The 26,343-nt window shown below is 41.6% G+C and overlaps 1 protein-coding gene across 4 annotated transcripts in view; it reads left to right on the top strand.

Moving 5' to 3' along the window:
* Nucleotides 1-25,938, top strand: part of LOC310879301 (nipped-B-like protein B) — a 43,196-nt gene extending 17,258 nt beyond the window's left edge. For 3 of the 4 annotated variants that reach the window (XM_083793867.1, XM_083793865.1, XM_083793866.1), the window contains exons 15-47: nucleotides 21-127; nucleotides 627-713; nucleotides 3,542-3,773; nucleotides 4,341-4,486; nucleotides 4,588-4,668; nucleotides 5,014-5,114; nucleotides 5,631-5,763; nucleotides 5,972-6,054; nucleotides 6,620-6,752; nucleotides 6,891-7,034; nucleotides 7,134-7,220; nucleotides 7,354-7,574; nucleotides 7,726-7,828; nucleotides 7,926-8,024; nucleotides 8,115-8,261; nucleotides 10,282-10,416; nucleotides 10,870-10,968; nucleotides 11,110-11,163; nucleotides 11,280-11,394; nucleotides 11,506-11,642; nucleotides 12,521-12,661; nucleotides 13,038-13,131; nucleotides 13,870-14,024; nucleotides 14,117-14,207; nucleotides 14,412-14,585; nucleotides 15,271-15,461; nucleotides 16,614-16,721; nucleotides 17,893-18,096; nucleotides 18,762-18,908; nucleotides 20,587-20,930; nucleotides 21,260-21,434; nucleotides 21,887-22,099; nucleotides 23,279-25,938. In XM_083793867.1, the coding sequence (XP_083649993.1) occupies nucleotides 21-127; nucleotides 627-713; nucleotides 3,542-3,773; nucleotides 4,341-4,486; nucleotides 4,588-4,668; nucleotides 5,014-5,114; nucleotides 5,631-5,763; nucleotides 5,972-6,054; nucleotides 6,620-6,752; nucleotides 6,891-7,034; nucleotides 7,134-7,220; nucleotides 7,354-7,574; nucleotides 7,726-7,828; nucleotides 7,926-8,024; nucleotides 8,115-8,261; nucleotides 10,282-10,416; nucleotides 10,870-10,968; nucleotides 11,110-11,163; nucleotides 11,280-11,394; nucleotides 11,506-11,642; nucleotides 12,521-12,661; nucleotides 13,038-13,131; nucleotides 13,870-14,024; nucleotides 14,117-14,207; nucleotides 14,412-14,585; nucleotides 15,271-15,461; nucleotides 16,614-16,721; nucleotides 17,893-18,096; nucleotides 18,762-18,908; nucleotides 20,587-20,930; nucleotides 21,260-21,434; nucleotides 21,887-22,099; nucleotides 23,279-23,638 (4,841 nt within the window). In that variant the 3' untranslated portion in view covers nucleotides 23,639-25,938. The remainder of the gene's footprint in view (nucleotides 1-20; nucleotides 128-626; nucleotides 714-3,541; nucleotides 3,774-4,340; nucleotides 4,487-4,587; nucleotides 4,669-5,013; nucleotides 5,115-5,630; nucleotides 5,764-5,971; nucleotides 6,055-6,619; nucleotides 6,753-6,890; nucleotides 7,035-7,133; nucleotides 7,221-7,353; nucleotides 7,575-7,725; nucleotides 7,829-7,925; nucleotides 8,025-8,114; nucleotides 8,262-10,281; nucleotides 10,417-10,869; nucleotides 10,969-11,109; nucleotides 11,164-11,279; nucleotides 11,395-11,505; nucleotides 11,643-12,520; nucleotides 12,662-13,037; nucleotides 13,132-13,869; nucleotides 14,025-14,116; nucleotides 14,208-14,411; nucleotides 14,586-15,270; nucleotides 15,462-16,613; nucleotides 16,722-17,892; nucleotides 18,097-18,761; nucleotides 18,909-20,586; nucleotides 20,931-21,259; nucleotides 21,435-21,886; nucleotides 22,100-23,278) is intronic. The other variant, XM_083793868.1, reaches the window with a different exon arrangement.
* Nucleotides 25,939-26,343: the final 405 nt, after the last annotated feature.

The following is a 26,343-nucleotide window of genomic DNA, read 5'->3' as shown; positions in this document are numbered from 1 at the left end:
ATGCTTTTGTCCTTGTTCAGATGATGATGATGATGGCATTCCAGAGGAGCTGTTGCTGGGGAAGCATCAGTTGAGTGAGCTAAACAGTGATTCTGCTAAAATGAAAGCCATGGGGATCACTTCCAAGGTATGCGGAACATGGCTATGCACTAGGCATGTAACGATTCACTCAACTCACGATACGATTCGTATCACGATATGAGGTTCAAGATACGATTTTTCACGATATTAAAAAACATATATATTTTAAAGAAAGAATACAGTTTTTTAAATCTTATATAATTTATATAACTACATTGCAAAAGAAGTATTACTTTTGACAGTGCAGAAACATAATTGCCTTCCTTGATGAGCATCAACGACCATCATCACCTGGGCACAGTCACAGACACACAAAGCTCCCCTCTACAGTGCTCTACTACTGAAAGTGACTATCATTTCTCTCCAAAAGCCCTTGAATATGATGGAATATGACTAAAGCTCACATTTCACATCACACTAGCCCTCGATTTTTTTATTTCAATGAATCGATTCATAACGTCGGGATTTATATCGATATACATGCCTACTATGCACTGTGAGATGTTAGAAAAATGGAGGCATGATCCATCATGTTTCATCTACAGGTTCCAACTTCAAAGTTGGTAAAGATTCTGGGCATTCTGGAGAAGAACATCGAGGATGGCGCCAAATTGTCCACATTAATGAACCATGTAAGTTATCCATCTCTTGTTAGTTTTGGTTGAAGCTGTGAAGCCATTGTGAAACTGTTGAGGCTGTCTGTGTGTGTACTGTTTGTCACCCTATATTGTATGTCACTCTGCTCAATGACTCTCCGTATCATCTTCAACAAGAAGGCCATGAAGCTTCATATCGTTGCTGTCGGGTATCTTTAATCTTTGAATGTTTTTCATAAAGTTGAAAGTGATTAATCTGTTTTCATCTCTGTGGTGGGAAATGTTGTTCGGTGTTGGGATTTCCTTGGGGCGGTGGAACTTCACAACTTTCGACACACAATAGTGGCTGCACGCTACCAAGTTAGTTGGGTTAGGTGCATGACTATTTGGCCCAAACCCCAGACGGAATCTGCACTCGTGTTTATTCCTACTAACAACCAGGGGGGCAGTCAGCCAGATATTTCGTGAAGCCTCATTTGAAATCGGTAGTTCATATAATGGCCTGTTGTGGCGCTGGACTGGACCCAAAAAGCCCCATAGCTCCATAGAGGCCCATGTATTTTGGCCCAACTTCACCTAGACTGTATTACCTTATTAAACATGGTCATGAATACTTTCTTCTTCCAGTCACTAGTTTAAAGTCTCATTTCTAATGTCATAATATTCTTTTTGGAAAATTATGGTCCCATTAATTAAAAAAATGACCATAAAGTCGCGTATGTTCTGAGGGGCGTGGCTACCGTTACAGTCTATGATCGGGATTCCCCTCCCACTCAAGAGTCTTCTCCTCCCACTCGAGTCAAAATAAAAACCAACGGAGAAGAAGGGGGGAAGTCCCGCCTCGTTGTCTGGGCAGCCAATGACCAGCTGGTACAAAACGGAGCCAGCCAATGGCCAGCTGGTACCAAAAGATGGCGACTTACATCAGGAATTAGCATATTATTACAGGCTTCATTTTACGTTCATGTTAGACCCGGGGAACGCTTTGTCCATATTTTTTACAGTCTATGCTAACAACACTGTTTTGGGCAGGTTTGCTGACCGATTCTGCAGTTAGCAGTCTTGACTGAATGAATGAATGAATGAATTTTATTTGTATAGCACCTTTCCAAACATATAGTTACAAAGTGCTTTACAGACGGGTTATAAAACAGTAATCATAAAAACAACAAAACATCAAGACATCAGAGACAATAAAGCATGAAGAAAATAACAGGTCAATAAAACAATATTAGGAAAAACACTTGGCATACAGATGTGTTTTTAAAAGCGTTTTAAAAGAAGGCACTGATTCTGCTAATCTAAGAGCCAAAGGCAGGGAGTTCCAGAGCAAAGGTGCCCGAGCCGCAAAGGCCCGGCCACCCCGAGTGACCAGACGTGTTGCAGGAGGAACTAGGAGGGCCCTATCCGATGATCTGAGGCAGCGCACATGGGTTATGGGGTTGCAGCAAATCTCTTAAATAAATGGGAGCTAGACCATGTAGAGATTTAAAAGTAATCAATAAAATCTTAAAATCTATTCTGTAGCTCACAGGGAGCCAGTGAAGACTAGCTAAAATCGGTGTGATATGTTCACGTTTTCTTGTGTTGGTGAGAAGGCGAGCCGCAGAGTTCTGCACCATCTGGAGGCGAAATATATATTTTTTTGCTCATACCAGAGTATAGTGAGTTACAGTAATCCAGTCGTGAAGATATGAATGCATGTATGACGGTTTCCAGGTCTGCATATGACAAAAAAGGTTTAATTTTAGCGATACTTCTGATTTGATGGTAACTGGACTACTTTGGTGATTTGGGTGTTGAAGGAAATATCCGGATCGAAGAAAACACCTAGGTTGCGGGCTGAGTGTGTGATGACTGAGAGATTACAAAAACTACCCCCCCCCCCCCCACACACACACACACACAATCACCAAAAAAATGAAAGGTGGTCATGTCTGACAGTTTTTTTTAATATAAATATTTAGCCTATTTAGAAAAGCATTAAGAGATCCATTGAAAAACTGCTTTTTTGAGTGATGCAACCACTCCATTACAGAGCTATGTGTCCCTGGGTCCGTCCCTGGGTCTGTCCGAGCACGAAAATAGCTTGGTTGGTTTTCAGGTAATGACAGGTCTGTCATTTCTCAACCGTTTCGGACGTGGGGCGGCTCGCCGGAAATGGCCCGGCCACCTGGGGACCCGCACATGGCATTCCTGGGGGTCTGGAGGATTTTTGAGTGGTGCAACCACTCCATTACGGAGTCCACTGGGTCCGTCCCTGGCTGGGTCTGTCCGAGCACGAAAATAGCGCTTGGTTGGTTTTCACAACCAAGTGTAACTGTTGCGCAGCCTAACACACACACATTAACTATATGCTGGGCGGCTTTGCGCCCAGCACCCTGGGCGTGTTCCTGTGGATATGGAAGTTCCAGGGACTTCCCGGGGACACCCATTTTCTTCTTTTTCTTTTTTCTTTTCCGAAAAGTAATAGTTTGGGACATTCAAGGTTTCCGTCCGACAGCGACGGTATATTAGATCTCTTAACTCAATGTCTGACACATGGTGCAGTTGGTGGTCAGGGTCACTGAAGTTATCTGGTGCTGAATTGAACAATTCTAGTTTGCCCATGTTGTTTTTGAAGCTTTGAAGTCAGTCTTTGTTTTTGACTGGCTTCCTCTTGTCCTCCTAATTTAGATAGCATTTTATGTAGACATAGCACTCTATAGTGTACTGTATAATTCTACTGTTAGACAGATGTTAGGTTCTTATCTTGCTTATGATTCTTGATGGCTATTTCTATGTATTTGATGTATTACCATGTGTTGTTCTTGCTTATAGTAAGTCTCTAGATTAACAAGAGCATCTGCTAAATTGTCCTGTAGGGTAACGATGCAATGGACGAAGAGCGTCTGTGGCGAGACCTCATTATGGAGCGTGTGACCAAGTCAGCTGATGCCTGTCTGACTGCCCTCCATGTCATGACATCTCCACGCATGCCCCAGGCCGTTTACCTAGATGACGTAATTGAGAGGGTGGTGCAGTTCACCAAGTTCCACCTGCAGAACACACTTTACCCTCAGTATGATGCTGCTTACAGAATGGATCCTCGTGGAGGTAAGCTGCAGATCACATTGTTCCATCCCTCCAGGAGTTTATGCACTTGGAAGCCACTTCAACTCATTGCACGTCCTTGTACGTAAAATATCGGAAATTGCATGTTGTAGATCGGCTTAGCTGTTCACCTATCTTTGCCGAATGTTCGCTTATTAGACATGCCCAGAATTGGGCTGCTAGGGCTCATGTGGTTAATTAAATACACTTTTATTTGTAATATGAAATAGAATTCTAAAATAAAAGTGCTACTAAGGGACATAGAGTTATTTACTGTCTTTCTCAAAATACCTGAGTCATTGTTCTTAGAATTGGCTCTTTTGTCCATTTGTCGATTTCCCGCACACTCCTGACCAAAGCCATGTAACCTAAGTGTGTCTACAAAAAAGTCACCTCCCAGCCACTTGTTCCACCAAATGGTTTACTGTGTATTCAGGCAACGATACTCTCTTCCTCTTATTTTGTCAACTTTTTTTATAATCCATGGTTTACTGTGTATTCAGGCAACGATACTCTCTTCCTCTTATTTTGTCATCTTTTTTTATAATCCATTTGTTGTTGCTCTCCAAGGTCTAAGCACGAAGAGCAAACGGGCAAAGTGTTCCACAAACAAACAGAAGGTGATAGTCACACTGTACAACAGAGTGTGTGACATTGTCAGCAACATCTCAGAGCTCTTGGAAATCCAGCTGTTAACAGACACCAGCATCCTCCAGGTGAGATCGTTGTTTCCTTGGTCTGAGGTCACTCATGGGGTTGTGACCCCTCCATGAGCTCTTGGAACGCTGATTGACATGTCTGTGCTTCCTCATTTTAGGTGTCTTCCATGGGCATCACGCCATTTTTTGTTGAGAATGTCAGTGAGCTACAGTTGTGTGCCATCAATGTTGTAACAGCGGTAAGTCAGTCTACTATGGGAAGATCACACCAGGTCCTGCCTTCTATTTGAGCATTGTTGTACATTTATATTCATTCTTATGCGTCAGAGAAGAAGTTTTTGCAAATGTTATCTCATGCTCAAACTGTTTTGGTTAGATCCAATACAATCTTAGTTTATAGAGCACACTTAAACCAAAAGTGTTGAACCAAAGTGCTGTACACTGTGATTTTATGTTTATAAAATAAAATGCATGTTTATTCCCCAATTTAATGTGACTTGTCGGATCAAATTATGATATTGTTTTCAAATAAAATGGGTAGCGCATTTTTTCTGAGTGGTGTTTGTTCTTCTGCTCTACCTCAGGTGTTCTCTCGTTATGAGAAACACAGGCAGCTAATTTTTGAGGAGATCTTCACGTCTCTGGCCAGATTGTCTACTAACAAACGCAGCCTCAGGAACTTCAGGTAATTGCAAAAACATACACACTAAATTGCTCTCGCACAATTTAAAACCTGAAAACACTTTTATAGACATGCATGATTTAGTTTTATTCATAGCCTTTTGAATAAAATTTCATTTAGTTTTTGTCATATTTTAGTCACTGAAATGTTTTTAGTTTTAGTCTTTGTTGTTTGTTGATGGACCGTGTAATGCATGATTTCTACCCAGCTGTGTGCTGAAAATAGACAATCTACAAGCTCTCGTCGTGCCTCAAAGCTGTGACACCAATCATAAAATGACTTATAGTTCTACTGGATCTCTTTTCGAATAGTGCCTCTACATTTAGTCTAGTTTTTATTTGACAAAATTGTCAATATAATGTATCATAGTTTTAGTCATCATAGCTTAGTTTTATTTAGTTTTGTCAGTGAAAAAAAGGTAGTGGACTCAACAATAATTTTTTATCATAGTTTCAGTCGACAAAGTTAACACTACTCTTGATACTGTACTGATTGTACTGATTCTGCTATTTTTCACAGGCTAAATAGCAGCGACAGTGATGGAGAGGCTTTTTACATCCAGATGGTCACTGCTCTGGTTCTGCAGCTCATCCAGTGTGTGGTGCACCTTCCATCTGAAAAGGATTTACAGGATGAGCATGACAAGAAGAAGGTATGTCACACCATTCTATTGGTTTATGCTGGGACATGGGAAAACAATAGAAATTGTTGGTAGTTTGTTACAGGGATAGTCATTGGTAATGAATTATTGTGTGTGTACATAACAACTGGCAACTGCTAACGTTTCTTAGTTGCAAACACTGCATTTTATTTTCTAAGTTCCACTGATGTATTTTCCATTGTTCTTGCTGTGTTACTAGGGGGATCAAGATGTCCTAATCACAAGCTCGTATGAAACTGCTATGAGGACAGCTCAGAACTTCCTGTCAGTCTTTCTGAAGAAGTAAGGCATTGGGGGCATCTTGGTGGCTTTGCCTGTAAGAACATAGACCATATACCAGGTTCAGCTCCTAGCTAGGAGCTTCAGTTGCACGTCATCTGTCCTCTGCCTCGCTTTCCTGTCTCCACTGTCCTATCCAGAAAATAAATCAATAACAAAAAAGGCATTGAGCTCTGTGGCATAGTGTCTTAATGCTTAATATTTTATGTAAAGCACTTTGAATTGCCTTGTTGTGGAAATGAACACACTTTGGCTTGCCTTACTTAAAAAAAAATCATGTTCAACCCTTTCCAATACTTTCTGGTTTTGTAAAGTTTGGTTCAAAAACAATTGAGAAACATATGAGATTGTGTTCAGGTGTTTATAATGCTACAATTTTGGTAAATAAGAATGACAGACAGTTTTACACACCTGAACAAAATGGTGTAGGTTAGGTTTGTGGAACAATAGATACACACTGTCATAGAACGTTGTCAGGCAACTCTTCAACAAGTAGTTTTGTTAAACTTTGTTGTAAATCTGTTTACAGTGGAACATTTTTACCTAAGGTCTTCTTTCCCTGTGTTAGGTGTGGTAGTAAACAAGGAGAGGACGACTATCGTCCTTTGTTTGTGAACTTTGTCCAAGACTTGCTGACTTCAGTAAATAAACCTGAGTGGCCAGCAGCTGAACTGCTGCTCGGTCTACTGGGACGGTTGTTGGTAAGTAATTATTGTAATTATTATCATTCAGTCTAAGGAGGAACTGTTAAAAGTTGTTTGTGAGAAGAGTTGTGCTTGTTGCACATCCATTCCAAACGTTCTTCGGCTGAAGTGCTCTTTGTGATATTCTAACTACAGGTGCATCAGTTCAGCAACAAGGGGACAGAGATGGCCCTCAGGGTGGCATCACTAGACTACCTCGGCACTGTCGCGTCACGTCTGCGCAAAGATGCTGTCGCCAGCAAGATGGACCAAAACGCCATTGATCGCATCCTCAAAGGGGTAGATAGATCTGTCAGAATCACTTTTAAGACCTTAGCTTTAAGCATGTGTGTGGTTCTCTGAACTGCTTTCATGACGCTTTTATTGATCCCGGTTCAGACCTCAGGCAATGATGAGACACAGCAACTGCAGAAGGTTCTGTTGGACTACCTCGATGAGAACACAGAGACAGAGCCGTCTCTAGTTGTAAGTATGAACTGTATGTCGGGGGATCTCATAAAAGTTATAACCTTTTTATCCCTGTAACAGCTTACTCACAAGAACGAGATCTCTTGCCATACATATATTACATTCGCTAACATTCATTCGTGTCATCCAGTTTGCCAGGAAGTTTTACATTGCCCAGTGGTTCAGGGACACCATAACTGAGAAGGAGAAAATCATGAAGTCTCAGAACCAGAAGGATGAAGACTCGTCGGATGGCCAGCGCCACTCCAAGGACGTTGAATCCACTGCTGAAATCATACAGAGGGCTGAGGCACGGAAGAAGTTCCTCCGCAAACTCATCAAGACTCCACCGTCGCAATTACAAACACTGAGGTACAGCAGGCCAGGCATAATTTTGTCATTATTCGCATGGCACTGTAAATTGAATACTTAGATTTTCCCATAACATGTTATTTTATATATCTGGCCTGCGACCCAGGCCCCCTAATTATATTAGTCAAACTGAAATACCACTTCCTTTCAGGATGAACTCTGACACTGTGGACTATGAGGACTCCTGTCTAATTGTCAGATATTTGGCCTCTATGAGGCCGTTGGCACAGAGCTCCGATATTTATTTAACACAGGTAAGAGCTACCGTGAGGAGGGGGACATAAAGGGAGAGTAGAGTAATGTGTCTGGTTTCTTTGAATAGTAATACTCTTATCTTCCACCCCCTCATAGATCCTCCGAGTATTGGGTGAGAACGCTATTGCTGTCAGAACGAAAGCCATGAAATGTCTGTCTGAGGTGGTGGCTGCGGATCCTAGTATTCTGGCTCGGGTAGGTCTGCACCCATATCGGCTTCTCCTCAACAATGTTAAATTGTCTCTCTGTCTGACCTTTGTGCATATCCTCTGGTGTGCTCTGCAGCAGGACATGCAGCGTGGCGTGCACGGCCGTCTGATGGACAACTCCACCAGCGTGAGGGAGGCAGCAGTGGAGCTGCTGGGCCGCTTCGTGCTGAGTCGACCCCAGCTCATTGAGCAGTACTATGGCATGCTCATTGAAAGGATACTGGTATGTAGTTCTAACACCTCATCCTGACATACAGTGATATGAGTGAGGGAGCAGGCAAGAAAATTAATTAACCTATTTTGACCTGAGATCAGATTCTAAAAAAATCTTCTACATCCTGACAGTTTTCTGAAAAAGCTATGTTTCTATGTCAGTGGTTCTTCGATTTTTCAAAAATAGCAGACCGGCAAGCTCGTAGCGTGCCGCTCGTAGCGCGCCACTCGGTGGCGTGCTATGAGCTTGTAGATCTGCTATTTTCTGCTAGCTAAAGCATAACATAATGCCCAAAATGGGTTAAAATACAGTTATTTCAATCAACCTATCCTGACCTCCCGCAAGTGTCCACGCACCGAGCTGCAATGACATTTGCCCCTTAATATTATTTCACTGGTGTCTCTGGTTGAGTAAGTTATCTCGGCAGTGTCCCGACCCCAAACGCTATTATTGATTGAGAAATGCATGTTGCTTTGCGTTTGTTCCTGGAATATAGCTAGTATGATTATTATATTTCAACATGGATGATGAGAAGTCTAAGATAACGACTTTAAAGGAGCACAATTCAATTTGATTAGTTCAGGCTAGTCTCATTATGACAGGCGACACTACATATCAGGACCACTTCATGAACAATTGTATCAGCAGTTCGCTTTCTCACTGGCTGTCAGACCCTGGTGTGTGAATAGCCACATATGTGCCCTCTCCCTACGCTCATTCTGTAGCTCCGAGATGAGGTCACACCCTGGGCCCCTCCCACCGCCGTTCAGAAACTGTGCATGTTTCCACAAGGAACGCTTCTTACTCTTTTCTGCACAATGAATCCAAAAAGTGAAGGGCCAAAAAGCTTTTACACTAATTCAAACTTAGGATCGGCCAAGAAAATCCAAGTTTAAACGGTTACACGAGCGTTTACAGCGGTCGTGCGTGTGCACGTGCATGTCGAGTAAACTGAAGTCAGTTGGAAATCTAATTCTACTTTTGGGGAGGCGCTAAAGATTTTCCTTGAAAAACATGCTAAACAACCGCTGTAAATGCTCGTGTAACCGTTTAAACTTGGCTTTTCTTGGCCGATCCTAACTTTGAATTAGTGTAAAAGCTTTTTGGCCCTTCACTTTTTGGATTCATTGTGCAGAAAAGGGTAAGAAGCGTTCCTTGTGGAAACATGCGCTGTTTCTGAACCACGGTGTGGTCACCCAGGGTGTGACGCTACAGGGTGTGACGCTACAGAATGAGCGTAGTGCTGAGGGAACATAGCTAGTGTGTGAACTGCCCTTTAACAGAAACTATCAATATCAGGTGTGAAGAGGCTTTATAACTTAATATGCACACTTCTGTGACCCCTCTCATTGAAAGCAATAAGCCATAAGTACCACAGAACAGTGTGAAATGGTACTTTGTCAAAGACATTGGCCAACTCTAGCTGAAAGTTCATTCTGGGTGTGAAAGTTCAGCTGAGGTAACGTTTTGTTTCTCTCCACACTGCCACCGAGTGGTCAAAAGGACAATTGCAAGCCTCTGAAGAAAACTTGAGATCAAAGTTGTGTTTAAAGTTTTGTTATGGCTAAAACTGTTGCTTGTTAAAAAAATATTACCTCACGTGTCAATCATGTTTACGCTTTATGAACTTTAATCCACCATTCAACATCATTCCGGATTAGGTTACATTTTCGACGTTTTTTCACATCCATCCCCAGTCTGTATGATGTAGTGTTTTGAGGCTGCCTCTACCCCATTGCCTATCATCCAACCATCTGTGTTTAACAAGTGAGACGACCACACAATTATAATCCTCACTGCTTAAAGACTAAGCTTAATGACAAAATTTTGTTTCATTCTGTGAACATTTTGAAACTACCGGTAATTAGATAATGCACTTACTAAGTGTAACAATTGTTATTGGATGATGGGAAAAAATGGATACGAAATATTCAGCCTCTGTATGCAAGAATTCAATATTGTTTCCAAACAGCATTCATAAATATTTATTGTGGACTGAATATACCCATCTGATTTTGACTCTCAACAGGACACGGGTATTAGTGTGAGGAAGAGGGTCATTAAGATCTTGCGGGACATCTGCTTGGAGCATCCTGACTTTCACAAAGTCACAGACATGTGTGTCCGGATGATACGAAGGGTCAATGACGAAGAGGGAATCAAGGTGTGTGTGTGTGTGTGTGTGTGTGTGTATTCGTGTGGTACACAAATACATAATAATGAATAACTAAGTGTTTGACAATTTTCACCTATAATAACTAATCAAATTAGGGTTGTAAGGGTGAAAGTGGTTAAAAGACTGTTTCAGGATGTAGACGATAACAGAGCTGGCCTGAACGTTACTGCCTTTATAAACTTCCTGTTTATAACCCTTAGCACGGGAAATGACATAAACAAGAGAAACGGCTGTTTAAGCTAATTATTCTAGCAAGCTTAAACATGTTTTTAAAGTCCATTATTACTGCTCAAGTTGTTTTAGCGGTACTTAGAACCGTCATATTCTTAGTGTTGTAAAGTTTAAACAGCTGACCGGTTGTTGACAGTTTTCACACACAATAATTGTCTACTGATGCTGAATATATGCACTAAAGACAAATTGATATATTGGCACCTACAGAAACTGGTAAATGAGACTTTCCAGAAACTCTGGTTCACTCCAACTCCCAGTCACGATGCAGACGCTATGACCAGAAAGGTCCTCAATATCACAGATGTGGTGAGTGGCAATTCCAGCTTAGCCACAAATCTAAGCTGTCACACTGGTGCACAAATTGGAAATATTTTTGGACTGTGACAGTGTTGTGATATTAATTGCGTTATGTTTTTTCTTTTCTTTTTTTTTTTTTTATTATCTCAGGTGTCTGCTTGTAAAGATACAGGCTATGATTGGTTTGAGCAGCTTCTGGAAAATGTGAGTTTTCTTCTTTTTTCCCCTCTTTTCTGTTTAGGTTTTTTGTGAGCAATATCTCATAATTACAATATATCATAATGATCCTTTTGTCATCACAATATTGTCTTCCTCTTCAGCTTCTGAAGTCAGAGGAAGGTACTTCACACAAACCAGCCAATAAAGCCTGCATTCAGTTGGTGGATAATCTGGTGGAGCACATGATCAAATACGAGGAGACGCCAACGTTGGAGGGTATTCATATATATTCATGCCCATTGATACAATTGTGCCAAGTGATCATAATCAATTCTGATTATACATTTACTGTGGTTAATATTAATTTGAGGTGTTTGTGTGTTTCAGACTGTGAGAGCAAAGGGTTCGACTCAAGTCGTTTAGTTGCCTGCATCACTACCCTTTACCTGTTCAGCAAGATCAGAGCCCAGTTAACAGTCAGACATGCCATGACCATGCAGCCATATCTGACCACAAAGTGCAATGTAAGAGCAGTTCTCTCAAGACCTTCCACTATTCACTTCAGTAACATTGCTTTATCCTGACAGACAATGTCAAGGGGCTCACATTAGATGTCCACCCGAACAGAATACCCAACATAACACCGAGACACGTGGGTTGCGTTCCCATATTTTGTTATGGTCTATATCTATATACTATAGGCCAGTGGTTCCCAAACTCTTTAGCCTGTGTGACCCAAAAGAGAATTTACAGGACCCAAGCTACTAAAAATAGCAGATCATAGCATCTTATCGGGTATGATTTGGTCCTGTTTGTGCTGAACAGGAAAGAAACCCATGGTGTGCTGTGGAACTTGCGCGATGATTAGGCTGACTTAGGATCACATTATACCCGCATGATATAGCCTATGAATAGCAATTATAAATTTGAGTTTTTTGGGTCCTGTCTCGTATCCCAGGTTTCTCTGGTTTCTCTCCTGTCGGATATGCTTCGCCCTGTTTTTGTAGCTTCTCAGAAACAGTTGGAATTTGATGGGGCGAATGTCATTTTATAAACACTGTCTGCACCAATCGAATCTCGAAACAAAGTTGTCGGGTCTGTTAGGGTTCGGTATCATTTTGGACCAGTGAATACCTCTAGCCCACTTTATGAAAACTTAAAACAAAGAAGATTATCTCATATGTAGTGATAGTGCCGTCTAGTGGCAGACCATTGAAAACCCAAGGGTAAACACAAAACATACCATCATAACTTTAGCAACAGCTACCGTATTTGCCAACTGGGGAGCTAGGGATTTAAGCAGCAACCTTTACAGATAACCGCGTTGGCTGTCTTCCAGCCATACAGTGCGTTATTTCCAACCACTGTACCGTGTAATGAAGTGTTTGTGTCCTGTCCTCAGACGCAGAATGACTTCATGGTGATATGTAATGTTGCCAAGATCCTGGAACTGGTGGTTCCTCTGATGGAACAGCCCAGTGAGACCTTTCTCACCACTGTAGAAGAGGACCTAATGAAGCTTATCATCAAACATGGCATGACGGTCAGTCTCCTGTGCAGCTTACTACTATGAGTGACAGTTGGCACACATGCAATTAATGAAACAAAACTCTATTCTTGGATTACAAGAATGCTTTTATCTAATTTCACGTAACCAACTTCCACTTTGTAAACTGATTTGGTTCTGTACCGCTGTTCCGTTTACACCAAATCTCTTAGCCAAAAATAGTCGAAGTAAACTCGCAATGCTATGCATTGTGAGCTTGCAAATCTGCTCTAGATTGCTTTTATGTAAGCAACAATCTGGTCATTGTAGTCTTTTCTGTGGTTTACTTTAGCTTCTTATCCTGCTTTGTATTTTCTTAACTATGAATGTTATAATTTCATTATTCATTTGTTGTAATCATTTACATCATCAGGTTGTGCAACACTGTGTAAGCTGCCTTGGAGCTGTTGTGAACAAGGTCACGCACAACTACACGTTTGTTTGGGCTTCTTTCAATCGGTTCTATGGTAAATGTTTACTATATGTTTATATATTTGTGTCATTCAGTCACTTTGGTGGTAGAACATTTTCATTAATGGCAGGAATGGTTGATAGAAGAACAATTAATTTGATAACTTGGATTCTTATTTATCCCAACAATGTAATGTACACTATCGGAAAACACTCATAATTACACTTGAAAGGAGAACGTGAAAATTAGTCTGTGGAAATGTTTATTGATGCCAGTCATCAGGATTTCATTGCACAGTGAGACATTTTTAGCTAAACTGAAATTGACTGTTTTTAACTTAATCTGTCCAAGTACCAATTGACACACTAATGTGGGTTACCATGTCCCCATAGGGCTTTTGTTTTTTAGCTTTTCATCTGTTTTACTTTGGAACACTATTCAATTATAGCCGACAGTTTGCACCTAATCTGTCACAATCATTGTCTATTTAACCACTGTCTATTTGGCAAACTTTTGACTTGAGACACAGAACATGAATATTATTGGTTTGCTATTTACAACTTTCTTTTCAACCAGGAAAGCATGTGTCAATTTAGGTTTTAGCATTGGCTATTCAAAAATATCAGATATACAACCTCACAGCGAGTCACTTCGTGCCACGCCGCAAGCCAGTATGTACATCTGCTATTTCGTTTTGTGTGAGAACCACTGATTTTAGAAGGCATTTTGTAGAATTGGCCTCAGGTCTTATTAATAGGTTAACTGGCTCAGTGGCTGTGTGTTATGTCTTTAGGCACTCTCACCAAGTTTAAGACACAGCACCAGGAGGACTCCAACCACCCTTCTCTGGCTGCCAACAAACCTTCCCTCCTGCGCTCGTTATTCACCGTCGGGGCTCTCTGCAGACACTTCGACTTTGACCTTGAGGAGTTCAAGGGTACCCACAAGGTGAGAGACGACTTGAGTATTTGAACCTCGTTTGCACGACTAAGAGGGAGTTTTACTCATCCACTGCTACTCTTACTTTGCTTCTTACTTAGGTTGTCATCAAGGACAAAGTGTTGGATGTTCTGCTGTACTTTACCACGCACGAAGATGAGCAGGTTCAGATTAACGCCATCATGGGTCTAGGTACATATAACCGTATCTCATCTATATTAAAAGATGTATTCACAATGTTTACACTTTATGACCACCCTATTATGTTTGAGGGTTATGCGATCTTTCCATGTTATTATTCTGCATTCTCGGATAAAAAATATATATAGCTGCTCCATGGTATATAGATCTGTTCTTCACCCCATTAAATGTTCTCTCTCTCTCGTCCCTCTCAAGGTTTCCAGTTCATCATGCACCCAGCACTGATGTTTGAGCAGGAAGTGAAGGTGATGTACAATGACATCCTGTCGGACGTAAAGAGATCTGTTGCCCTGAAGAACCAAGTACTGAAGAACCTGCAGTCCTACCTCCAGGAGGAGGACTCTAGAATGCAGGAAGCTGACCGCGAGTGTGAGTTTACCCCATTGAGACCTAGAAACCAGATTCTACCAATGTCTTATCTATCCTGACAGTTTATCAGTGGTTATCAAATGTTTTCATGTCAAGGACCCCCAGAATGATATGTATATGGCCGGAGTTAAAAACGTTTGCTGTGAAAGAGTATATATCCAAAGTTTTGCATACATTTTCACGATTAAAAGAAATGGCAGATCTGCAAGCTCGTAGTGCGGCACTCGGTGCCTTGCTATGAGTTTGTAGATCTGCTATTTTTCAACAGATAAAGTTTAAAATAATGCTTAAAGTGGTTAAAAGCTATAAGGTGACACAGATGCGCCCTCGAGTCTAAATGGGTTAACATAAGGCTTGCTGCTTGAATTCCAACAAATCCCTCTCCTGAGTGTGATCGGATTACTAGACTCACGTCGCCAAGCGATCAAAGATCTCTGCCTGCTGATATGTCTGGTGACAGCTAAAGTCTATGTATTTGCTAGAACAGTGGAGAAAACAGCCACAGACGAACCTAACCCTATACTGCTCTGTGCTTCGAAATCCACTCGCATCACAGTCCCAATTTTGAAGGACCACCCTGAAGGCAGAGATCTCCAATCGGCTGGCCACGTGAGAACATTTGGTGCCCGACGAGATGAACGGATTAAAAGAACATCCAATGGATTCTTGTCTTTGTTTTTTCCAGGGAAGCAGCAGGGGAAGCAGGAGGATCTCAAAGAGATGGGGGACATTTCTTCTGGGATGAGCAGCTCCATCATGCAGCTCTACCTGAAGCAGGTGCTGGAGGTGTTCTTCCATACAGATTCCAGTGTTAGGCACTATGCCCTCAGTGTCATTGTACTGACACTCAACCAGGGTCTCGTCCATCCTGTGCAGGTACGTTCTCTTTCTACATCTCGGTCTCATCTCGTGAGCTATGATTTGTCTGACGATGACGTTACCAATCATTTAACCTTTTTGTGGATGGAAGCAGTCAGAATCTCTGTAGGAGTGGGTGGGAGTGTGGAACATTCCTGGGTAGAAATTATGTTTCTGTTATGTTTATCGGAGGGGTCTGTGCAAAAATAATTCTGTTACCTTATCGTTAACCATTGTAACAATTTAATCCAACATTTTGAAGCTCAATCTATCTCAAACCCTCACCCTAACCTAGCCCTGGAACATGACTGCCATGATGATTATCATGACAGTCATGCAGTAACTTTGCCCTGTTTTTTGCGCTCGCTGCATTTACAAGATTTCCGTATATATAAACATTCAGATTTAAAATATAAAGTACTCACAAAGTGTCCCACGGGTGTTAGTTAGTAGCAGCGCCAGCGATTAGAATTGCTGCGTCCCGCGTTGTTTAATAAAATGCATTTTTGTCCGAGCTCCCCGGCTACTTTTTTCAAACGGGGTTCGTTTGGGAAATCCACAGTTGCACACCGGGAGCGCACTCGCCTATTAGTCTGTATTGGCAGGACGGTCAGCCTACCTATATCGAACACACCGAGTGCCACCCTCCTCCCGACCGATAGGGGCGCGTAGTTGAAAGCCAATGGCAAAATAACACCTCGGATAAAAATGCTTTTTATTAAACAACGCGGGATGCAGAAATTCTAATCGCTGGCGCTGCTACTAACACCCGTGGGACACTTTGTGAGTACTTTATATTTGAAATGCGAATGTTTATATATTTTAATTCTTTGTAAATGTAGCGTTCGCAAAAACCAGGGTGAAGTTGCGTCATGACTCTCGTATGAATAGGAGAGTCATGAATCATGGCTAACCCTAACCCTAACCTCCCACGGGGCAGCACACCTAAACCTAACCTTAACCCATGTCTAACCAATGACTAGTCTAAACTAAGTATGCACCCCCACCCCAGCATATTCTAATGAAGATACCATTTTCAATCATCAATTTGTTGCTTAGCAAGAACACATTTCTTCTTTAATTTAATTTGAATATAAATCCAAATCACTGTCAATTGTCAAGTTGACAAACAATGATGAGATATTGATATATGGACCGTTTGTCTCTCAGTGTGTGCCCTACTTAATTGCTATGGGGACGGACCCTGAAGCCACCATGAGAAACAAGGCTGATCAGCAGCTGGTGGAGATCGACAAGAAATACACAGGCTTCATCCACGTGAGTGACTTGTGTGCTCGCTGTCTTATTATATTCTCTCATAATAGGTGAACATTCAGCAAACATATCAGATCTACAAGCTCAGATCTGTGTCGCTCCCACAACTTGGATTAGAACATTGCACATGTAAATCTGCATGCCACAAGTGTTCTGAAGATAATATGGAAACCGCCCTCCTACTCCTACATCAGTGTTTGTGGACTGGACACACTACATGCTGTAAATAAAAGTCCTTTATAAGTTGGAAGGCTAGCACTTCGTGTGGCAATGACCAGCAGCAGTCATCCCATAGCTTGCAGGGCTGTAACCATGGTGACAATAGGTCCCATAAGCCGAATTTCGAATGACATAAAAACTTACTTCTAAAACGGGTAGTCCCAATACTTGATTCTGATTGGCTGGTTACCGTCACGTGACCGGTGTAAATTCCACCGATAACCCACTCCTTCAATCACTGGGGCTACTTGCCGAGCAAAACAAGGAAGTGATGTGGCTCGCTCTGGTGGCGAAAAGCGTAGCTACTTTTGTGAATTCAATCGTTTTATTAGGTTAATATTGCTATATGTTTGTAACCGCTTTTGGCTGGCTGGGGGGTAGAAGACCCTCGGCTGCGCCTCGGGTCTGCCTACGCCCCCAGCCAGTGTAAAATACCCGGTAACCTGAGACCTCTCGTGACTTATTGCTTAAATAAACAGCTTACATTTTTGGGAAAGTGAAAAACGGGCGTTGTTTTGTCAATGTCCGTATGCAAAATCAGATCAATTGCTCCAGCCACTGAGGAGTACCGGGCAGAACAGACAGGTTTTGATGACCGAGGTTTTTGACGGGCGATAGTCACATATACTGTACACCAAAAGCTGGACATAGGAGGGGCTATGTGCTAACACAAACTTTGTCCTACACAAACATTCAATCCCATTGACAATGAATGGAACATTTTGAGTGTTCGGGTAAACACAAACATTGTGTAACACAAACACGAAGGCGAGGAATCCCGAGGATGCAAATTCTGATTGGCCGGAATGAGTTGATGTATGATTATGTACGATGATGATAAGACTGCCCCTCACTTCACACGGGCGTGATTCTTAATTCATCTTCATTATATGTAGGATAGGGTTTAAGTGGTTAATAATTGTGTACAATGTGTTTGCTCTCTGTCTTTACATAGATGAAGGCTGTAGCAGGGATGAAGATGTCTTACCAGGTGCAGCAGGCCATTGCCTCGTCTAAAGGTACTAATTTGGTGCGAGGTTACTGTCAGGATGAAACCAGCTCAGCTCTCTGCGCCCATCTCTTCTCTATGGTCCGAGGGAACAGACAATACAGACGGGCTCTTCTCCTCTCACTGCTCAACCTGTTTGATGACAGCTCTGTAAGTTCAGTTTCTTTTTTTTTAAATATATAATAGTGCAATATCACCCCAAGGGTTCTCTTTGCACTTTACAACAATGAACTGCAAAAAGCACAATAGCAAGGAAACACAGTGAAGCATAATAAAATGTTGAAACAAGTACCATGCGATAGGACACAGCTATATATGTGTACAATACAATCAGAAAATACAACATAGGGTTGTAGGTAAACATAGTGGTTTCAGTGAAACTACTAGGGGGAACCATAGTGCAGGATAGCTAGATTAAGTCTAGAAGTCTAGAAGTTCAGCACGGGTAGTCTCTTAAACTTTTAATGGCTGTCTACATAATGTCGTTTTAAATATTGTTCCAGCTCAAGTGGGTGGTGCACACCACCATAATGACGACAGTGGGGAATGGTTTCTTTGGTATCACGTTCAGAGCGATTTGATGAATGGGTAGAAACACTCGGTTAATCAAAACCCATTCCAATTCACAGGCTGTCATGTTCAACATGTTGACAGACGACGTTGTTTATTGGTGTGGATGCTTACATCATTATAGCTATCTTTCTAGTTATCATTCTTGGGGTGGGCGTTGGAACGTTCTTGCGTAACAAAGCATAGACCTGATGGATATCAGTCGTTCAATAATAAATGCTATATACACTCTTTCTTACCTGCAGAAGACAGATGTGAATATGCTGCTCTTCATAGCAGACAACCTGGCCCACTTCCCTTACCAGAGCCAGGATGAGCCACTGTTCATCATGCACCACATGGACATCACCCTGTCTGTCTCCGGTAGCAACCTGCTGCAGTCTTTCAAGGAGGTGAGAAACATTCACATATAGCGGGAAACCATGAATCATAAATCATTTGTCAGTAAACTCTTAAATGCACAAAATAGTATTATAATAATAATAGTAGGAATATCACAACAATTCACAACAAGAAATAGACACCACACCGAGATTCAAAGTTTGTTTGTTCTTATATTGAAAGAATGTCAGGGGAATTCAATATAAATAGTTCAGTTCCGTCAATATCAACCCAAAAGAAAACTCTGGAACAAAAATCCGGGTTTTACTCTTCCCCAAAACAAAGTAGTTTAACTGAAAACTTCCCTTTAAAAAGGTACTCCAAATAATAGTAGTTAAACTCCAAAAATAAATGAGGCTCCAAAATAATCCAAGCGGAAAATAAACTCCTTCTTTATTAATTAGCTTTCCAACCGACCTGTCAAATTACTCCGGTCCGGGTTTTACGGCGCTCTGGCCATTCACCGTCAGTAGTAAACAGTTCACCAACCCTAGTATGACAGCAGTCCTGGTGTGCTATGATGCGTTGTACGTTGCTCTCGTCTCCTGTTTGTGCTGCCGTTTATACGGATGGACCTCTGGGTGATTACTGCAGAGCCTCTCCCGTTGACGACGCCGCTAACGAGCTAACTGGAGCTAACTTTGACAACACATCTCGCGCAACACTTCTCCAGCTGGTCACACTTCCTCCTTCTCTCCTCTTCCTTTCTTCCGCGCCTCCATTCATACACGTACATGACGCTCCGTGCGTCGTCGGTCGTGCGTGTGCGAGTGGTTGTTAGTGGTTGAGAACGGAGAGGTGTGTGTGTGGGCGTGCATGTGACGTTGGATTTGACAGGTTGAATGTGGCTCCAAAACGGATCGCCACAGTATCATGTGACAGACATTCAAACATCACTCCAGCTCTCACATTAAATATACATTTATGCAATTTTTTGTTCTTCTTTATTTATTTATTTATAAATGTATTTTCCTCTAGTAGTCTTAGTTTATAGATACTAGCTCCTACCCAATCATAGCCTATTATTGATACATGCATTTTGAGGCAGGTGGTCCCAAGTGGTCCACGAAGCAAGCAAAGCATTGTCTCTGCCTCTCTGTCTCTGTCAACATCAGATCGTAGAGAGAGAGAGAGAGGCTCGCCTCATTCTGTAGAGATTGTGCATTAGTAATCATAACGCGTTGGCAACAATGGCTAACATGTGTCCCGTCGGGCCGACACGCATGCACGTTCGCATGACCCGTTGTTTGTCGTTGAGCTGCTAATACTTCTGTGGGGTTAGTAAGTGTGGTGTAGAAGAATTTGTATCCCAACATACATTTTACTGCGTGCCACATGATCTGAGGTAGCCAAGCAGAGCAAGGAAATGGCGGTGCAATGCTAGGAGGTGATTTGAGTGAAAATAAAGTAAATTAAAATAGTGCAAGCACATGTTTGGTGCTTATACGCAGCGTACAATGAGGCCAGAGAACAGGGCAATGTTGCGCGAGGGTTGTGGAGGCGTGTCGAGTGTCGTCGCATTTGGACATGGATCCATAAGTGAGCAGCAGTCTTGCGCAGTGCTACGGAAGAGGTATGACAGACAGACATCTCTGGAATTAATAGTTAGATGTACAGCTTCGTTTAAACTTGGGAATAGCATAACGCTTTTAGCAACAGTTTGTTTGACTGACTTTGCTCTCTGTACAGTCTTTGGGCAAAGGCCTCACACAGAAAGCGAAAAAGAAGGAGCAGAAGAAGCAGACTCGGCAGAGGAAGTACTGCTCTGAGGACGAGGACGAGCGGAACAGTAGCCGATCCAACAGCAGCGACGAGGATAACGAGGACGTCCGGCAGCTGAAGAAGTCCTCAAAGCCTCAAGATTCAGACTCAGACTCAGACTCGGACTCTGACATAGAGGACATGGACACAGTGATGGATCGTCTGCCAGATAACCCAGGGCCTCTTTTGGAATTTGCCAATGCCTCCCAGGGCATCCTGCTGCTTCTGGTGCTGAAACAGCATCTGAAGGGCCTCTATGGGTTCTCAGACAGGTAAGCCAGAGCAGTGGTTTTCAAAGCGGGGCTCGCTAACATGGTCAATTTAAAATACAATACAATGGACTGTATTCATTTAAATGGGGCATGTAAACTTCCATGCTTGGAATTGGAACAGCTGAAATCAATAATATATCAGTATTCAGATACTGACCGACGGACCACATTATGTGTATATGGGGAACCACCGGGCTGCCAGTAGCCCATGTATACCCGCCCGGCCTAGAGTATGACCAGAAGGGGAAATTCACACAGCAGCTATTGCTGTGTGAATTTGAGCAATTGTTCACAAACTGATGCAACCTTAATCTCTCCTTCCACTGTAGCAAAATCCTGAAGTACTCACCAACAGAGGTTGCCAAAGTGTACGACAAGGCTGTGAATAGGAAATCTAATGTGCACTTCAACCCTCGGCAGACGCTCGACTTCCTGAACAGTAACCTAGCCGACTCGGAACTCGGCTATGAAATCAAGAGGAATATTGTGAAACAGTACCTGGATGTAAGCATTCAATTTCACAACATAAACCTGATGCTTTTACGTTTGTTTGTGTGTAAATGACATGCCTCTGGGGTTGGGTAGCATCCAGCCAGCCACACATCTTTAGCTGGCCCAGTAATTTCTGGAGCCCCCATCTCACAATGTTTTGTCCAGGGACCCCCAGATGAAAGTGTGTGTGTGGGGAGGGGGGGGGGGCATGATTGAGACTCGGGTCCCTTTCCATTGTCGTAGCAGCTTCTAGTGAAGAAGTGGTGTTGAAACAGATGTGAATAGAAGTACATATATTGATTATACATTGTCAAAAGTTGATTTGATCTACTATTGATCAGTAGTTAATCTGAATTTGAGTGAAATATTCACCTTTGGTCAGAGAGGTTTATATAACTAAGACACAAAAAATAGAAAATGTCCATTTTTCTTATCAGATTTAAAAAAAAACGTGTCTTTTTAAGTTTAAGTTACTGATGGAGCATCTGGACCCTGATGAAGAAGATGAGGAGGCTGAGGCAAGCGCCAACGCTAGAAACAAAGCCATTACTTCGCTGCTGGGCGGGCCTACACCTCGGAACCACAACCACCACCGACACAAAGCTCCTGTTGAGACATCTGAGGAGGAGGAGGAGGAGGATGAGGATGATGAGAGCGATGATGACAGAGCCCCTGCAGTAAGTAGACCAGGGGTGTTATATATTTACACACTTACTCCAGAGGGCCACATTGCATATTAGCCTAATGTCGTGGCAAAAATAGCTGATCTTCTACAAGCTCAAAATGTGTCGCACTGCGACACTTTTTGAGCGTTTTGAGATCAGCTATTTTTTGTATTGTCCTGAATTATTTTTTTCTATTTTTTAATTGGAATCCTGAAAAGTAATTTTTTATTTTAACTTCAAATGCATTAACTAAATACCAAATATATTGGACATAAAAAATACAATAACATTTTAATACTAAGCTACTAATATAGACGCAGGTCGTTTGCATGTTTGGAATTGTAACAACACAAAATAATACTATATCAGTATTCTGATATGAATCTGCAGGCTGGGCTGCATGTGGCCCCCGGGCCGCCAGTTGCCCATGTATGAAGTAGACTACAGCACTGGTTTTACAACACATCAGGTCCGGGTATCACCAGGGGTCCAAATGGACCCTTATGGCTTTGTACCACTGATAGTGTACAACAGGGTATCTCTGGGAACCCAATCTACATGGTTAATTCAACTCTGAGAGTATACAACATAAAACCAAATGGTTCGTTCCATTTGTAATGTACTGTATACTCAAGAGTTACAGACCTGTGTTGATTTTGACAGCAATTTTGATTTTAGTCTCAGTCATAGTCCCTTGAATAGTTTTCATTTAGTTTTAGTCACATTTTATTTGACTAAAGCTACAGTTGATTTAGTCGACTAAAATGTATTTTGCCTTGATGCCATCATAATGACTGATTTTACACTTGCTGAAAATAGCCGATCTACAAGCTCACAGCATGATGCGTTGTGAGCTTGAAGATATACTATTTTCAGCATGCAACAAAATGTAAAATGACTGGATACTGGATCTCTTGTCCACTAGTCCCTTCCTAACATTTTAGTCTAGTTTTTATTTGCTGACGAAATTGTCAATATATTTAGTTTTAGTCATTATAGCTTAGTTTTCATTTAGTTTCCGTCAGTGAAAAAAGGTAGTCGACGAACATGTTTTGTCATAGTATTAGTTGACGAAATCAACACTGCCCTGGTGGTCGCTGGACCTGATGCTGAGAACCAGTGGAGCACAATAGTTTGCAGGGATGCTTGTAATGATCATCAGTACTAAAACTCTGCCAATCATCTCTACAGCGTCATCCAAAAAAAGGTGGAAAATCCCCAGAAGCAACTGGTCACATGAATGCGAAAGTGGAGGCTAGGGATGTTATCGCCATCTGCTGCTCAAAGGTCAAAGAGCGGCCACAGATCGCTAGGGTCATCAGGAAGACCAGCACTGGCTATAGTATACACTGGATGGCTGGGTCTTACTCTAGCCCCTGGGCTGAGGCAAAGAAGCGCGATGGTCGCAAAAAGGTGCCTTGGGTGGATACCATCAAGGAGTCGGACATAATCTACAAGAAAATAGCCTTGACAAGTGGACACAAGCTTACAAACGGAGTGGTACAAACTTTACGGGCACTGTATGCAGCCAAGGAGGGAAAGTCCCATTAATCAACCCAATTTAGTCAGAATACATTTACATTTGCAGCCAACTTAAAGATGGATATAATAATTGGATCTAATGTTTTCCAAACAGGGAATTTCCTTAAAGTTGCATTGTGGAAAAAGTGGCCCCTACTGATAAATGAGGGGAACTACAATAATAAGCCATTGTGTCCAAATAATCCAGCTCTCCCCTTCAACTGCAGAAGTTCCTCCAGGCTGCCCATCCCTGGCCTATCGAAGCAATACTGCGCAGGCACCAAACAGACTATGTATGGCTGTTTCAGTTTGTTCTTTCAGGTGACGAGGGTAGTAGTTTGAATGGAGCTTCGTGAAAATTCATTCGTGAAGGCTTATTGAACCACTCAGTTTAGACCAACACCTTCTGTCACTCACACCTCTATCCAATCTCAAAGTCATACCTTGTCTTATATAGTATATTCACCCTTGCTTGAGCTCTGTCTGGCATGTTGCTGCTGCCATCTGACCTATGTTTACATGCACACCAAAACCCAGATTGCTGTGAGGAATCTAGTGAAGGCAGGAAATTGGATGCCGTTACATTCATTAATCTGAGTTCTCTAATCCCACTAAATCACACCCACACTACACAGGAAAAATACAGGACTGAAACATTAAAAACTATCCTGTTACATATGGTAGCGTTTCCATACCTCTTATGTAAATAATTAGATTAAACTGTAGTAACGGGAGGGGCCAGAGGCTTTTGACCTTACTGGACTCAGTTTAAGATGTGAAGTGTGGAAGAATCTGAACCGCTTGTGATGTTTATTTTGTGTTTATTTGAGGAAAACCGTTATTCCAATGGATGCAAATGTAGGTGCTTGTTCGAATAAACCCCGCCTTAGTCAGTTGGAGACCTTCTTGAATGTCACCATTGCAAAAGTCACATCATCCACATATTAAACCATTTCAGCTGGAGTCATAAAAAAAAGTTTTTTTTTTATTATTATTATTTTCCCCCCAAATCCATAATCCCTATCACTCCTGATTGAAATGTATGCAGCAATGTAATATGGTTAGCCTGTACCTTTTGCACAGATATTGGTTTGCTGTAACGGCCCATTCATCAAAAGTGCTATTTTAGTAGCAGGTCCATCGTGTGTCTTGCTCATGCCCAGGGCAAAATGATTGCCAAAGTAGCGTCACACGACAGACCAAACAATATTTTTGCAAAGTAAAGTTGTTTTCAACCACTGTCATGGAAAATTAGGAAGATAAAAAAATAACAAGCTTTTATGTGTTGTTTCACAAATACTCTATACAGATTTCACAAATATGTATTTTTGACAAATTATTACAGCAGATTATAGAGGTTTGAGGGCCCTTTGACCTTGATCCAGGGCCTGGGACATACAATATTGTCCCCCGTCTGTTGGTGGCCCTGGTTAGAAATAATCTTATGCTGGAAAATCTGCCATAACACAGTAGTGGGAAGTATAGGTGGAGATGATCAGACCTAGAGTGAGGGAAGACAATAAATGACAGGAGCTCAGAAGGGGGGAGCTGGTCTTAACCCATTTAGACCCGAGGCTGCAAAATACTGACCGTAGATTTCTGGGGGGGAAAAAAATCAAATTTGTATTCAAACACAGGAGTTCCCGGCTTGAAATGTATAACATATAGGTGTACCAGTTCAAATTTGTTCTTGGAGGGAAAAACATTGACTCAATAAATCAAAAACATTGCACAATGCAGCTTTTAAACTTTTAAAAGCTTTTAAAAAAAAGTGCAAGGACCTAACAGGGAGGATATTGTGCACAATGGTCAATGATAAAATCAGATTCAGGAAAAAAAATGTTATGCAGGAACAAAAGACAGACACAAATAAGAAATGTTTGTGAAAACATTGTTTGGGAGTGTGTTTGCTGTTGTGCAGCAACTTGGTTGTTAGATTTTTACTCCCACTGTATCATAGTTTAACTAGAAAAAAAATGTTTATACCTCTCACAAAGTTCTGTAAAATGAAACTGAATGTTGGAAATTTAGTCTGTTGATGTTCTTAATAAAGTGTTCTTGGAGTTTAAACTAGCACCGGATGATTCTTCAGTTTAGCCTAGTCTCAGCAACTTGACACTTCATTTTAGTCCTGTTTTACTTTATTTCATTTACCTCTGCTGTATAATGGAGTCACTTTGATATAATTTATTCTGTAAAAAGCAATGTAGTATCTGTGCCTGTATACAGCGATATTTCTTTAGGTTTTGATATTCAACAGGTCACCCCACAAGGAGATGAGGGATCCCCAAGCACCTCTGGTGGAGCAAATACAATAAAGTTTTTTTTTTTACTTCTGTTTTCTGTTTGTTACTTGTCTTGTTTGGATTTGATGCATAATGTACACATGGACATCCTTTTGTTTTCTTTTCATGACCAAACTCAAGATTTACATAAGATGCAAATAGGGGCAGACTTGTAGATTATACACTCAGTTACAATGATGACTTCAAGCAAGCTTTATTGTGAGTAGATTCGCCTTTTGCATACCCTGTAGCATAGGCTATTTCTGTATACCACAAAGGATGGAATTGTAAGATGATGTGCAAAAAACTCTGAAAGGGATTTTTATTCAGACATTCTAGTAGTTCACACTATGTTTGGTTAGGAGTTAAAGAGAGAACTCTTAATGCTAGCTATGGAAGTATGTACATTGGGGATGTAACAAGCACTGGTGTAAACTGTAAAGTGACTAG

The sequence above is a fragment of the Protomyctophum parallelum genome (assembly GCF_964188405.1).
Source record: "Protomyctophum parallelum genome assembly, chromosome: 21".
Classification (NCBI taxonomy): domain Eukaryota; kingdom Metazoa; phylum Chordata; class Actinopteri; order Myctophiformes; family Myctophidae; genus Protomyctophum; species Protomyctophum parallelum.
Note: the sequence above shows the minus strand (reverse complement) of the source record. Positions and strands in the feature narration are given on the sequence as shown.